The 14817-nt window shown below is 38.6% G+C and overlaps 2 protein-coding genes across 2 annotated transcripts; both read right to left on the minus strand.

Moving 5' to 3' along the window:
* Positions 1–254: 254 nt before the first annotated feature.
* Positions 255–2144, minus strand: LOC132303779 (elongation factor TuB, chloroplastic). Its single transcript, XM_059801200.1, has one exon. It carries the CDS (start codon positions 1997–1999, stop codon positions 536–538), a length of 1464 nt encoding a protein of 487 aa, XP_059657183.1. The 5' UTR covers positions 2000–2144; the 3' UTR covers positions 255–535.
* Positions 2145–4299: 2155 nt separating this feature from the next.
* Positions 4300–14817, minus strand: LOC132303780 (probable serine/threonine-protein kinase WNK3). Its single transcript, XM_059801201.1, has 8 exons — positions 14196–14817; positions 13966–14003; positions 13614–13841; positions 13294–13517; positions 13028–13185; positions 6069–6252; positions 5849–5986; positions 4300–5731 (listed from the first exon to the last, which is right to left on the minus strand). The coding sequence occupies exons 1-8, from the start codon at positions 14280–14282 to the stop codon at positions 4917–4919; spliced, it is 1872 nt and encodes a 623-aa protein (XP_059657184.1). The 5' UTR covers positions 14283–14817; the 3' UTR covers positions 4300–4916.

Consider the following 14817-nt stretch of genomic DNA (forward strand, 5'->3'; position numbering starts at 1 on the left):
AACCTTCTCATTTCTGCAAGGAAGCAAATTTCTGATAACTCGACTATAAATAGTTCAACAATGATCACAAGAATATTGTCCAACTAAACTAGCACATAAGAAAAGTAACAGCAAAATCTAGGCATAGTTGCAAAACTCTCTCATTTCTGCAGGCAAAGTTCTGATAACTAGACTATAATTAGTTCAACAATAGAATAAACAATGATCACAAGAATATTGTCCAACTAAACTAAGACATTAACACACAGCAAAAGTAACAGCAAAACCGCAAAATATATGACATTGGATTCATGATGTCTGGTAAAAGTTCTGATAACTAGACTATAATTAGTTCAACAACAGAATAAACAATGATCACAAGAATATTGTCCAACTAAACTACGACATTAACACACAGCAAAAGTAACAGCAAAACCGCAAAATATATGACATTGGATTCATGATGTCTGGTAAATGGGCAAAACAATTTCATAAAGTGAAGGATATATATGAAACCATCAAACCAACCAAAAGTGAAGAGCATCAAGTCATGTTATCACTCAATAATGGACTGGATAACACCTGCACCAACAGTCTTTCCCCCTTCTCTAATGGCAAACCTCATCCCTTGCTCGCAAGCCACCGGCATTATAAGTTCAACAACCATCTTGACCCTATCACCGGGCATAACCATCTTTGACTCCTCATCTTTATCATTCATGATAGAAGTAACCTTCCCAGTCACATCAGTAGTCCTCATGTAAAACTGCGGCCTATAACCCGCGAAAAATGGGGAGTGCCTTCCACCCTCCTCCTTCTTCAACACATACACAATGGCTTCAAACTTTGTGTGTGGTGTGATACTTCCAGGCTTTGCCAACACCATCCCTCTCTGTATATCAATCTTCTGAATACCTCTCAACAACAAACCCACATTATCCCCAGCCATTGCCTCATCCAGAATTTTCTGAAACATCTCAACCCCAGTTACAGTAGTGTTTCGTGTGTCTCTCAAACCCACAATATCAATGGTCTCTCCTACCTTAACAGTACCCCTCTCGACACGGCCCGTGGCCACCGTGCCACGACCGGTGATCGAAAACACATCCTCGACGGCGAGGAGAAATGGAAGCTCAGTTTGGCGTTGAGGAATTGGTATATAACTATCAACAGAATCCATTAATTCATAAATCTTATCGACCCATTCATTTTCACCCCTTTTCAAGAGAGGGTTTGCCATCAAAGCTTCTAATGCTAACAATGCAGAACCAGAAATAATGGGTACATCATCACCAGGAAATTCATATGAAGATAAGAGCTCACGAACCTCCAATTCGACCAATTGAAGCAATTCCTCATCATCTACTTGGTCCTGTTTGTTCAGGAAGACGACCATGTTGGGGACTCCGACCTGTTTGGCCAACAGGATGTGCTCTTTGGTCTGGGGCATGGGGCCGTCCGCGCCGGAGACGACGAGGATGGCTCCGTCCATCTGGGCGGCGCCAGTGATCATGTTCTTCACATAATCTGCGTGTCCGGGGCAGTCCACGTGGGCGTAGTGGCGGTTCTCGGTCTCGTACTCGACGGTGGCGGTGTTGATGGTGATACCACGGGCGCGTTCCTCCGGCGCGGCGTCGATCTCGTCGTACTTCTTGGGGGCACTGTTCCCCATGGAGGCTAGGGCCATGGTGAGGGCGGCAGTGAGGGTGGTCTTGCCGTGGTCGACGTGTCCGATGGTGCCGATGTTGACATGGGGCTTCTTCCGCTCGAATTTGCCTCTTGCTGCTCGGACGGTGAGAGAGCGACGGTGGCGGACGGCGGTGGAGGTGGTGGTGGTGGTGGGGGATTGAAGGAATATGGTGGAAGGAGTGGTGATGAAGGAAGAAGAGAGTGTTAGCTTTGTGGGTTTTGAGTGAAAAGTGAGATTTGAGAGTGAAATTGACTGGGATGATGAAGCTGAAGAGGGGGGAGAGTATGGGGATATGAGTTTTGATGGAGCTGTGGCTGTTGAAACTGCCATGGTGATTTTGGTATGGGGCTCTAGAGAGAGAAAGAGAGGGTTTTTAGAGAGAGTAAGTATGAGTTGGGAGTGGAGAAGAGATGGGTGGTTGAGGAGATTGAAGGGCTTGTGTATTATCTCCGGCCAGACTCAAAGGAGGCCTCTCGTATGGGGTTTTATCCATTTCTACCTCTTAGATAAGTAGGCTGGTGGTGGTGTCATCAAATTTCTGTGCAATTGACTCATATGGTGACACGTAGGCTAATGGGGTTGTTTGGGTAATTACAGTTTCATATTCCAGCTACAAAATAGAATCACACCCCACTGGTTTTAATTTATTCTCAGGTTAAAGAAATCAGGATAAATACCAAGTTGTTTTTGTCTTTCGAGTTAGTTTAACCTTAAATTACTTATGTGGCATAAATTTTTTTAAGAACTAAATGTAAATTTCTAAAAATTAAAAACAAATTCTTAAGGAATTAATTCTCCAAAATATTTATATACAATAAATTAAGATTCAAACAAAAAGAAATTGAGAAGAAGATGGTGATTATAATTCGAAATATATACATATATATATGTAATATTTAAACTTAAGAAATACATAATTTTTTATTATTTATTTATTTATTATTATTATTATTTTAATATAGAATTTGATTCGGCTTTGGCTCTAGTTGTTGATACTTAAATCAAAGTTCAACTCTAATTATAAAAATGATTGTCTAAATTCAGATTGGTCTTCGTTAAATTTTGATTAACACGCAGAACTTACAACCCTATTTTGTTTTCATTTATTTTAGTATATAATTCAACATTCTGACGTGCATATCTAAGCTTACAAGGAGTCTTGAAAGGAGAAATTGATGGTAAACCTAATTTGGTCTAAGTTGCTTTTTTTTAAATCATTAGATTAGACTGTAAATTAGTGAGATAAATATAAAGAATGTACTCATTTAAATTATACTATACAAGTGTCGTGTTGTTTTAGGAGTTGAGTAGTTCCCTGTAAGAGAGTTCGTGTTCAAGTCTTGCACCCTTTCTTCTAACCATTAAATCTTAACATTTTTATCACAAAAAAAAAAAAAAAAAAAAAAAAAAAAAAAAAAAAAAAAACCATAATTATCGGTCCAACTTGTGGGGAAAGCTGCCTATTTCTTGGTTAACACTGTCCACTTTTGCAGTGATGTGGTGAAAGCTAGTGTTATTTAGAGTAATGAAATTTATCTGTGCTAGTGGAGGGTGGACCAAACAATTAAGGAGGTCCTTGTGATCCATTCACACCACACTTATTTGTGGTGTTTATTTCACCTTTAGTGTATAATAAGTAGGTTCAACACTTATTTTGGTCACGGTACATAATGTCATGAAGGTCACTTTATTGTGGCTAATGGAAAAGAAAGTGATTGATTGTGATTTACATTAGTCCACAAAGGTGAGTCTCTGTTTCTGGCACGTATTTGCTTCAGGTACTCTAATTCGAGGATAAAGAGGCCCCATCATGGGCATTTTCTCCCAGCCTTCATCCCTCTAATTTGAAACTCTCCATCACTTCCTACTCCCCTGTCATGGGTTTGGGGTACATCCCCCTCCCTTGTGTACGCACGCGGAGTTTGAATTCTCTATAATAACGATAATGTTAAATTCACTCCATTTATGTGGGCACGTTAAGAGTCTGAATTTTCTGTTATAACGAGAATGTTGAATTCGATTCTCTATTATAGTATATTGTGTGCGTTGAATACAATTAAATCGTATTTCAACACATTACATCCAAACTCGTTCGTACACATAATCATATTTAAATTACTATAATAATAAAATAAAAGGAAGTTCAACTTGTGCACATAATACCCTACCGTTCAACTTCTGCACATACCCTCTCTCTATCTCTCTCTCTCACATGTGCATTGAAAGCTTTCACACCCACATGTAAGTCTCATGAGTGCACATTTAGATCCTTTACTGTAACGGGTTCTCTTATGTAGTGTGTTGTATGCGCTCAACCCAATCAAATCGTGTTTTGACATATTACTTAAACACAATTAAGTTTAATTTCAACCCGATTTAATTATATGCGCTCAACCCAATCAAATTGTGTTTCGACATATTACTTAAACACAATTAAATTTAATTTCAACCCAATTTAATTATGTTGAGCGCACTTATGGCATGGTGCCGTGCCTACAAAGGATCCGGCTCCACGAGTACACAAGCACAGCATATCCCCACACATTTTGTTTGGACAGCATGTGCATTATACATGAGAGAAAAACGATTAATCCTGCAGATTTGGAGTATAAACATCCCAATGAATCCACTAAATTGAAAGACGCGATTTAGGTTATAACCTCAGCAGGCATAATTCTAAAACAATCAACCTATACACAAATTATGTACCCATGTTCAAGTATACACATTTTCGAATTTAAGATTCACATAAACTATATCAGGACATACAAAACATGTTGCACTTGCGTACCGATGACAAGTAAAAAATTCTTTACGCATTGGCAAAACTTGTGTTGCAGATATTCACAATCGTCCAGCAAGTATCTCAAATCAGCAGCATAGTATAATCCACCTACTTCATCGCAAAGAATGTTGTACTGATTCCTCCCTGAGCTATGATAATGCCCCTCTCTCGAAAATAAGCAATACCCCCGTTCCAAATCCGATATTTTTCACAGTGATTAACCTGTCTTTGAAGACAGCTCCAGCGATGCAATTTTCAGCTACTGACTCCGGCTTCCCACCTTCCCAGCAGTCTGTAAATGTTTGAGCTTTCCGGAATATCTTCAAACCTTTTAGGGTGACTAAGACAATTGGCGCAATCAAAGAACTACCCAAATTATTACCACAGCTTAGTTGTGAGACAGCAACTTTACATATGTGTAAGGAGCCTGCGTCAATATAATTTCCAGAGAAGCATCGTGCCTCACAGCATTCTATAGCCAGATCTCTTTAGGTTACAAACGTTAATAACTTTGCGATGAATTTCTGGAGGAAGTTCCTTCAAAAGATTTGATACAGCTAATTCATGCTTCCGTTTAAGTTCATCTAGCTCCCTATGCTGCTCAACCAACAGATGCTCAAGTTTCTCCATAATGATTCTGACATCATCTGAGTTGGTGTCCCTCAATATTTGATCTTTTCCTTCCAAGAGAGGAGGCCCACTGCTGGAACATGGATCTGAAATTCCACTATATTCATCCAATTGTGTATCAGCAGACACATAAGTTTCGAGCACATGATCATCCTGAGTTTGCTCGAGTGAAGCAGGATCATTTGAACTGTCCCCATCTCTACAGGTAAAAGGTGATTCTTCATTGTCTTCAGTCCAGCTATCTAGAGGGGTCCCCAAATCTGTTTGGGATAAATTTGAAGGGCCAAGTTTACCTGGAGAGTTTCCATCACCTGCTTTGGGTGAATCAGACCAAAACTTCCGACCTGAAGGCAATCGTTCCAATACAAGACTACTAGAAGGGGCAGACTTATTTGTCAGGGGAGAAGCGAAGTCATCCTGAGTCACAGAGGCAGAGCCATCAGAAACTACTTCACAACCATCATTATCTCCTGAAAGTTCTTTAGGCGCCCAATCTGGAATATAGGTACGTATCTCGGAGTCGATCATCTCAGCAATGGTTGATACATCTTGATCTGACAGGTCCAGCTCTTCAACCATTTCACTAGCAACAGCAATTGCCGTATCAACCTCAATATCAAATGGGAAGTGGATATTCCGGAAATGACCTGGGCAAGGTGGCAAATTTCAGTTACAAGATTTATGAATGCTAATAAGCAGATATTTTCTTGGAATGAGAATCAAGTAACTGAAAAGAAATAGAGAAACGAGAAACAACAGACAACCTGTCGAATCTGCTATTCGTAGCTTTAGAAATATTGTATTGAGATATTTCCTTTGACCTTGCACCATGAAGTCTCGACTTCCCTCAGGCACAGAGTCCTTGGTTGCTTTACCAATGCTGAATTGGTCATGACTATCACCTGTAAATTTGTTGTTTCAGAAACTGGGACAAAACAACAAAGGCTTTTGGGGTTTTGCAATTGCTTTACAAATTAAATTTACCTGCATGATGAGGATGGGGTTGCAAGGGCCGACCTAAAACTCCATTATCCTCATCTGGCTTGAGAAAAGGATCCACTAAAAGTTCCTTGGCAGACAACCGATCAGAGAAATTTGCTATACATTTTTCAATAAATTCCTTGACTCCAGGATCCTTCACCTTCATCAATGATGCTGGCTTGATTCCCTACTTAAAAGAAAAGGAAAAGAATAACTCAAAATCCCATTCTAATAGTGCAAAGTACATCTGTCTTTGAAGTTTTGTGAAACATTTACCCAATTAAAACTCCAGAAAGCATATTTGTTCAAAATTTTGGGGTGGCAATTTGGCAACATAAATCATAGCATTAACCAGAATCAGCTAATGAAAAACAAAATGACTAGTATTAAATGTAAATAAATGCTGCACCATGGTTAAAAGTAAATCATCGTCATCATCATCACCAAGGTTAAAATTAGATAAATGCAGAATGACTGTTTTGGTTTTATATCAACTTTTAACCTTTCTGGCACCAATATTATTATGATTTCATGCCAAGTAGACTTCAACTACTCCCTCCGCCTGTAAAAAATAGAAAAACTAACCCAACAAGTATAAAATTTACTTTCTTTTTTTGATAAAGTAATATTTCAAGTATAAAATTTACTTTATTAATTTGACTAAAGTTTCAAACCCTATAGATAATTTAGAAAAGTTAAAATTTGGAATATTCCAAAAAGGAAAGTTTACTTTTATTTTGGGACATTACACAAAAGGAAAATATGACACTTATTTTGGGGCGGAAGGAGTATTAGATTTATTGATTTCACAATGAAGATCAAATTTTCAGCTATAACGTAGAAACATTTGAGAAATCACAGGACATGCAAAAACAAAAAAAGCATGCCTCTAGACAACATGTGTTTATATAGTAATGATATGAGGAATCACTTTAAACAATGTGAAATTAATAGTAGATAAAAGGCTAGGTGGAGGTCCAGGCTGTCACAATGAACCTCCAAGAACGAGACTTGAGAGGAGGAGGGGGCCAGATTCCCCTTAGATAATCCTCCATATGGTGGTGATTAAGTGCTATCCCATATCTTTAGTTTGTAACCAATCTTTTAGCTAAGGAAAGGTTTCTCGACGATATACTTTTCTCGACGATATACTTTTCTTTCTTTCTACTACTCAACCTACCTTATTAATTTCTTATATACTCTTTTAATACTCTCTGTTGGGTAAAGACCATTATTTAAAAGCAAATCGTTCTTGTCCTTAGGCATGTTTACATAGATTAGATGACTGAACAGATATTAAGGACTCGAGGTAAATTGGCAAGCCTCATTGGGTTAAAGGAAGAACAGATGTCAAGGGTGGATTTAATGTAAATGAGATGGCTCCATTAGAAGAATTATCCTACTCTCTCTTCCTTCGTGACAGGTCAAGGGAAGTCAGCACTCTTGGTAGAGTAACTCCTCAACGATCCCTGAATCTAAACCGCCTAACCCAACAGATCCTAGAATTTCTGAAGAACCCTTCAAAAAGTCCCTACAAATTTTGCCTTTGATTTGTCAGCATCTCTCGCTATCTAGTTCGTCGAGATGCAGGCATAGAAGGGAACTCTTTGACAATCTTGGATCATCCTCAAAGTTTATCCATAGAGAGGAACATCTCAGGGGGCTTCAGTCTTCTTTGAAGTTTCTCTGTACAAAGGAATTCCAGTTAGCTTCTAGGTTTATTCGTAGTAAAAATTTCCTCCAAAACTGCCATGAATCATCGATTTTTATCAGTCGAGAGGAACTTCTCATGGTTTTGTGCTGGCTACAAGACTTAAACGTAGAGAGTAAGTCCTTATAAGTCATAGACTGGGGGTACACTTTGGAGCTTAATCAGGTGTCTCGCACCACACCTGTTTCACTTCGATCATGTTAGTATTCCCATGTCCATATATATAAATGTGTCCATTGATGGTCATTCCCAAGTGACAATTAATGTTATTCACTTTGACGACGTCAAGAGTATGAAAAATTCGGGATCATTCTTTCATTATCTTTTTTTATATAAATAAAATTTTATTAAAAAACGCTTAAGAGGGGAGCGGATCCCAAGAAAAAACAAAAGACTACAAAGGCCTCAAACCTTCAAGGAGGCCAAAAAGTCAACAATCTCCTCCAACAATCTATGATCTCTCCCTGAAACCCAATAAAAAAGAGTGGAAAGAATCGAGAATTTAAGCATCGAAATCGACATCGTCTTTCCTTCAAAATATCTCCTATTTCTTTCAAACCAAATACACCACCACACACAAAGCGGCATAGCCCCCCACGCATCCTGACTATGAGCCCCCACAAGGCAACCTCTCCACGCCTCAATCAACCCTCTAGCGGATCCTGGCATAACCTAAGAAAACCTAAATAAGCCAAGCATCAAATCCCAACACTCTCTAGCCAAAGAGCAATGAATGAGAAAGTGATCCATTGATTCCTCATCACGAAGACACATACAACAACGATTGACCACCACCTGGCTTCTCCTTCTCAAATTATCCTGGGTTAAGATCCTACCCAAAACCGAAGTCCACACAAAGAAAGCCACCTTGAGAGGAGCCTTAGAACGCCAAACAGACTTCCAAGGGAAACGAACTCCAGGATCAAACGAGAGACACCTGAAGAAAGACCTCACCTCAAAACGGCCCTGGGAGTTTGCAACCCAAGACCAACAATCCGAATCCTCCTCCACAATCCTCTGGCGATACAACAGCTCCAAGAAACGAATAGTCTCGATCTCCCAATCCTGAAAAAAACGCTTGAATCGAACATCCCAAACCAGTCTCCCATTATCAAGATGATAACAGTTAACCACCATGGCCTGCCTATCCGAAGCAATCCTATGAAGCTGAGGAAAAGAGAGAGCGAGAGGAACATCACCACACCACACATCCTCCCAAAAACAAATCCTCCTCCCATCTCTAAGACGAAACCGAATGTGTATAGAAAATTCATCCCAACCCTTTCGAATAAATTTCTAGACCCCCACCCCCCCGAGGATCCCTTACTTCCAGAGAACTCCACCCTCCCCTCATCTCCCCAAAACGACAAGCCACAATCCTTCTCCAAAGCCAATGTCTCTCCACACCAAACCTCCACAACCATTTCCCAATGAGGGCCTTATTAAAAGGCACCAATCTACGGAGACCCAACCCACCATTCCGAATTGGCCTACAAACCTGTTCCCATCGCACCAAATGAAACTTAAAACTCTTCACCTCTACCCCCCCAACAAAAAATTACACTGCAACCTCTCAATCCTCTCCGCAACTGAAGAGGGAATCTGAAAAAGAGAGATAAAATAAGTGGGAAGGCAAGAGAGGGTGCTCTTAATCAGAGTGACCCTACCGCCCTTAGAAAGATACTTCTTCTTCCAACCGGCCAACCTACTCTCAAATCTATCCACCACTGGGTCCCAAATCCCCACACACCTCGAAGGAGCACCTAGAGGCAAACCTAAGTAATAAATGGAAAATGAACCAGTACGACAACCAAGAATGTCAGCAAAAGCCTCAATCTCAGGGACCTCCCCAACCGGCACCAAAACACTCTTGCCCACATTCACCTTAAGGCCGGAGACAACTTGGAACCAAATCAAAACACATCTTAGATATCTGATCTGGGACACATTCGCATCACAAAGAACTAAAGTGTCATCAGCAAACATCAAATGAGAGATCTCCAACTGAGAAACAGCATCCCTGCCCACCGAAAGCCCCTCAAAAGACCCAACTCAGTAGCCCTTTTCTTCAATCTACTAAGGGCCTCCATCACAAACAAGAACAAGAAGGGGGAGAGAGGATCCCCCTGTCTCAAGCCCCTTGAGCTAGAGAAAAAATCGGTAGGAGCACCATTAACAAGGATCGAAAAGCGAGCACTGGAAATACAAAAATGCATCCATCTCCTCCACCTATCACCGAACCCTATCCTCTCCATCAGGTAAAGAAGGAAGCTCCAACTCACATGATCATACGCCTTCTCAATGTCCAACTTACAAAGAACACTCGGGACCCCACTACGCAATCTAAAGTCCCCCCCCCCCCCCCCCCCCCCTTTTCTTTTGGAATGAGAGCAATGAACGTGGCATTCAAGCTTTTCTCATAAGATCCCGGAGAATGGAAAGCATGAAAAGTGCCCATCACCTCCCCTTTTAACCACCTCCCAGCACTTAAGAAGAAATCTCAAGGTAAATCCATCTGGACTTAGGGCTTTATCTTCATTGCAACTCTTCAAAGCCATCAGAACTTCCTCCTCAGAAAAAGGCAACTCCAAGCCCAAGCACTCCTCCTCAGAAATAGAGTCAAACTGCATCCCTTTAAGCAAAGGTCTCCACTTAACAGTCTCTGTGAACTTGTTAAAAAACTCTGAAAATCCTTTGCAGATCTCCTCCTCCTTACAAAAAATAACCCCCTCAACCCGAATCCTCCCTATATGATTGCCTCTTCTATGAGCATTGGCCAATCTGTGGAAATTTTTTGTGTTTCTATCCCCTTCCTTAAGCCACAAAGCTCGAGATTTTTGCCTCCACGAGATCTCCTCCATGATTGCAATCTCAGTGAACTCTGCCTTGCACTTCGCCCTCCTAACCTTCAAAGCTTCCACCAAATCCCCTTGACCCTCCATCTGGTCTATAACCACAATCTCAGCAAGAACCCGATTTTTCTCCATTCCAGATTCCCAAAGACCTCTTTATTCCAAGTCTTAAGATTCTCCTTCAAGAGACGCAATCTGCCTGCAAGCACATAACCAGGGGTGCCAAACAATAGATTCTTTGCTTTATTATTTTATTATTTTTAATTACTTTATTATTATTTTTTTTAATATCTTATTAGTACTATTGTTACAGTGATTAGCATCCTAGTCATCATTGATGACATAAAACAAATGATATTAAAAAAACAAATGCATAAAACTTGCCTAAACAATAGATTCTTTGCAATATTCCACTTACTACCCGAACTAACAAAAGTGAGCAAATCAGACCTCAACATTAGTCGTTATGTGGCCGTTAAAAGCAACTTGAAACATGCAAACTACATTTTCGTTGTTCAAATAAATATATAAGTCAAAATGGGGTTGGGGAAAGCCTTGAACTATTAATTTTCTGCATGTAACCCTTTGACCTCAACAAAAAAACATAAAAAAAAACTTGCAATTTGGACCACAATGTCAGGTTACCATTAGTACAGGTGCACAATTTTCTAAAGTGTTCTAATTCTTTTAACAATATACCCATCCTATAAAATTATAGCACATAGCAATAATATTAAAAATGGAAAAAAGATAATGGAAAGGCCCATCCATGACTTGCCCATTTCACAATGGCCTATCCTTGTTCTTGTTCAGTCCTTTATATCCTAATATGTTTACACACACAAGAGCACTTAAATGTTGTTAGTTGTGAAATTATACCACTGGTCGATAATATTAAAAATGGAAAAAAAAAATAATGGAAAGGCCCACCCATGACTTGCCCATTTCACCATGACTTGACCATTTTATTTATCCTTCTTGTTGAGTTATTCATATCCTAATATGTTTATACAGACACACACAAGAGATCACTTGAATATTGTTGTGCAATTCAAATTAGAGGGGAACTCCACATTACCATGCAAATAGAGTAATAAAAGAGTCCAGGGTCCATGGCCATCCCCCAATTCCATCACCCTCGAAGAGTTCCCATTTGAGCATGGCTATCCCCAAAGGAAAATCGATTAGTTTGTTTTCTAGTTAGAAATTGTTTACATTATTAAATTATACAGATATTTATAGAGAAAGGGGTCAAGAGTGGGATTCCAAGTAGTACGATGAGAGAGGGAAGGCCTGTTGGGTGGTGGTTGAGGTTATGACACAATGATGGTGGTGGAAATAGAGGTAAGAGAAAGTAGAGAGACATAGAAGACAGATATTAATTTTACAAGCGATGAAGTAGAATTTTTAATTTCATTAGCCCCACAAATTGGTTCATCACTAATGGGTCAAGGAGATAATGGTCACATATAATAGTCATAACATTTCAAAAACATCACATGCAATAAAAATGACTTTGATTCAGAGAAATAAAATACAGATGACTTTGATTCTTTTATTAGCATTGAAATGGCGGTAGGTGCCAATTGCAACACTTTTAAAAAATTAAGCAGATTTTCATTACAACATGATTCTTGTTTATCAGCTAAAAGTTGATTGTGAAGTAGAAGTTTTATGATTTTTCTAGCGCATATTACTCAACATAAAGATCATAATGGTATTAAACTTAATATTAAATGCCAGTGCATCTCATATATATATATATATATATATGTACACTTTAGTTTTCTTAAAGGGGAACAAACAAAATGGAAATTCTCTTAATACGTAACGAATTTACATTCAGGGGGATTTTTTGAGATTTCTTAAAACAAAATCATAAAAGAAAAGAAAAGGACAATAAGAAATCTGAATTCCATCCAGCTGGTGATTAAATCCCTCCACTTCAGCTAAAAGTACTGAAACAGAATTGGGTTATAAAACAATTAAATGATATAATGGAAGTCAATCTACCAGGCACATAAATGATTAGCATGAAATTAAAAGGCCATCATTTAGTCCACAGATAGAATCTTGACTACGTAGTGGGAAATTGCTTCGTTGGGATGGGTTGAGTTGAGCTGTAGAATTTTGAGTATACATAAGCATTCTGGTGCCTGGTGGCGTATTGTCATTCAAATGATTAATGAAAAGATAGATCTAGCATCAATTATCAAAAGAAGATTCGCATAACATAAGGATAACTGATGATGAATCTTGACCAGTTGAGCAGGAGTTATTAGGACTTTCAAATGTCAAAACGTCTTCTTTGACAAGAGACAGTCGAATATTATGGAGCAGGCAAGTAAAAGAGACAAATGGGTCAAATATAATGGACCAAGGAGTCATGAATGCCTTACAGATGTCACTTTCTTGTATATTTGAGCAGCATTGGCACATTCAGCATATGGATACTCAAAGGTCACCAATTCCAGCAAACACATACCGAAGGCATAAATATCTACAAGCTCATTGTATTCCTCCTCGTAAAGCTCTGGTGCCATGAACTCTGGAGTACCTGATATTTAATAACAATTACATTGTTTCCTCCACTTGCAGTCATGTACGGTAATTCAACTTCAAAAAACAAAACCAAAAAAGAGAATAAAATAACAGAAGTGCTCACCAATGACACTGTGAGCTGAACGAGCCTGGCGAAGAATGGCTGCAAGTCCTAAGTCACCAATTTTCACCTCGCCTTGATTTCCATTAATAAAAATATTGTCACACTTTAGATCCCGATGAATAACCGGAGGATCATGGCCGTGAAGATAGAAAAGTCCTTCTAAGATCTGCCGAGACCATTTCTTCAATGCTCTCAAGTCAACATGCTTATGCTTCTGACGATACCTATTCACAGTGTATACAAATGAATCAACCACCAATACCACAAACGAAATTTAACATTAATTTATATGAAAAACAAAGTATTATAAGAAAACATACTGCCGCAATGTCCCAGAAGTGAAAATCTCGGTGATGAAGTTAATATTCTCACTTTTCGTGTCCACCCATGAATTATAAAATTTAATAATGTTCTTGTGCTTGAGAGTTTGAAGCAAATGAACTTCTGAGTACAGACGCTCCAAATCCTCCGAATTCCGTAAGAGATCAGCAACTTTAACTTGATTCCAAGCTACTTCAATTCCTTCCAATTCATCAAATGCTCTATATCTAAATACCCACAACTCATCAAGGATAGAAAACAATAATTCTACATACAATTTATGTCTCAAATGCATATCCTACTGCTCTAAAACGTAAAATGACAATAAAATAAAAACCCATCAAAGGATACACTTTCTTGAAAGCCCCTTTGCCTAGAATTTCTTTATACTGCAGATTTAATCACCAATAAACTCACATTTCCAACAATGGTTCCAAATACTAATATAACTTCAAAAAAATAATAATAAAATAGACTAATAGCAATAAAAAAAATGTCATAAATCATTAGTTATATTTCAAGCAAAACACAGGAATGATAATCTGAATTCATAAATACATACAAGTTATGCATATACTGACCCGACCATACCGACCAGAAGGATCGATTTCAACAAACTCAGCATCAGAGTCGTCTGGCTCTAGTTCCGACGAACAGTCCTGTGGCATTCTCCAAAGAATTGAAAACCCTAATTCTTTTTTTTATTTATGTATAATTCAGATCAAATTCACAATTTGAATTGACACACAATTCGAACAGTTATTAATTGTTTTTCACAATTTGGCGGATCGTGACCAGTATCAACTTGAGGAAATTGATACAAATACCAACACGAACAAGATATGAATACATAAATAAATTAATATATATATGTGTGTGTGTGTGTGTGTTTATATATGTGTATAAACTAGTGGATTCAAGGGTTGATAGAGAAGAAGAGCATAAACGAGAAACGAGAAACGTGAAACGTTCGAAAGAAGGGCTTGGAGGCGTAAATGTTTGTGTGTGTGTATGTGTATTTGTATATATATGTATATCCAGAAACGTAAGAACGCTAGGCGAATCAGCTATGACTGTGACTGATCTACTGACCCCCTCTTCCTGATTTTGTTTCTATTTCTCTAATCTCATAAATTATTAAGAAAAAATAAAAAATAAAAAATAAATAAAGTCAAATTTGGCCGCATCTGCAAACTGAATTGA

Source organism: Cornus florida, unplaced genomic scaffold (genome assembly GCF_030987335.1).
Source record: "Cornus florida cultivar Cherokee Brave unplaced genomic scaffold, ASM3098733v1 CherokeeBrave_3.0.0_Hap2_Chr04, whole genome shotgun sequence".
NCBI classification, from domain to species: domain Eukaryota; kingdom Viridiplantae; phylum Streptophyta; class Magnoliopsida; order Cornales; family Cornaceae; genus Cornus; species Cornus florida.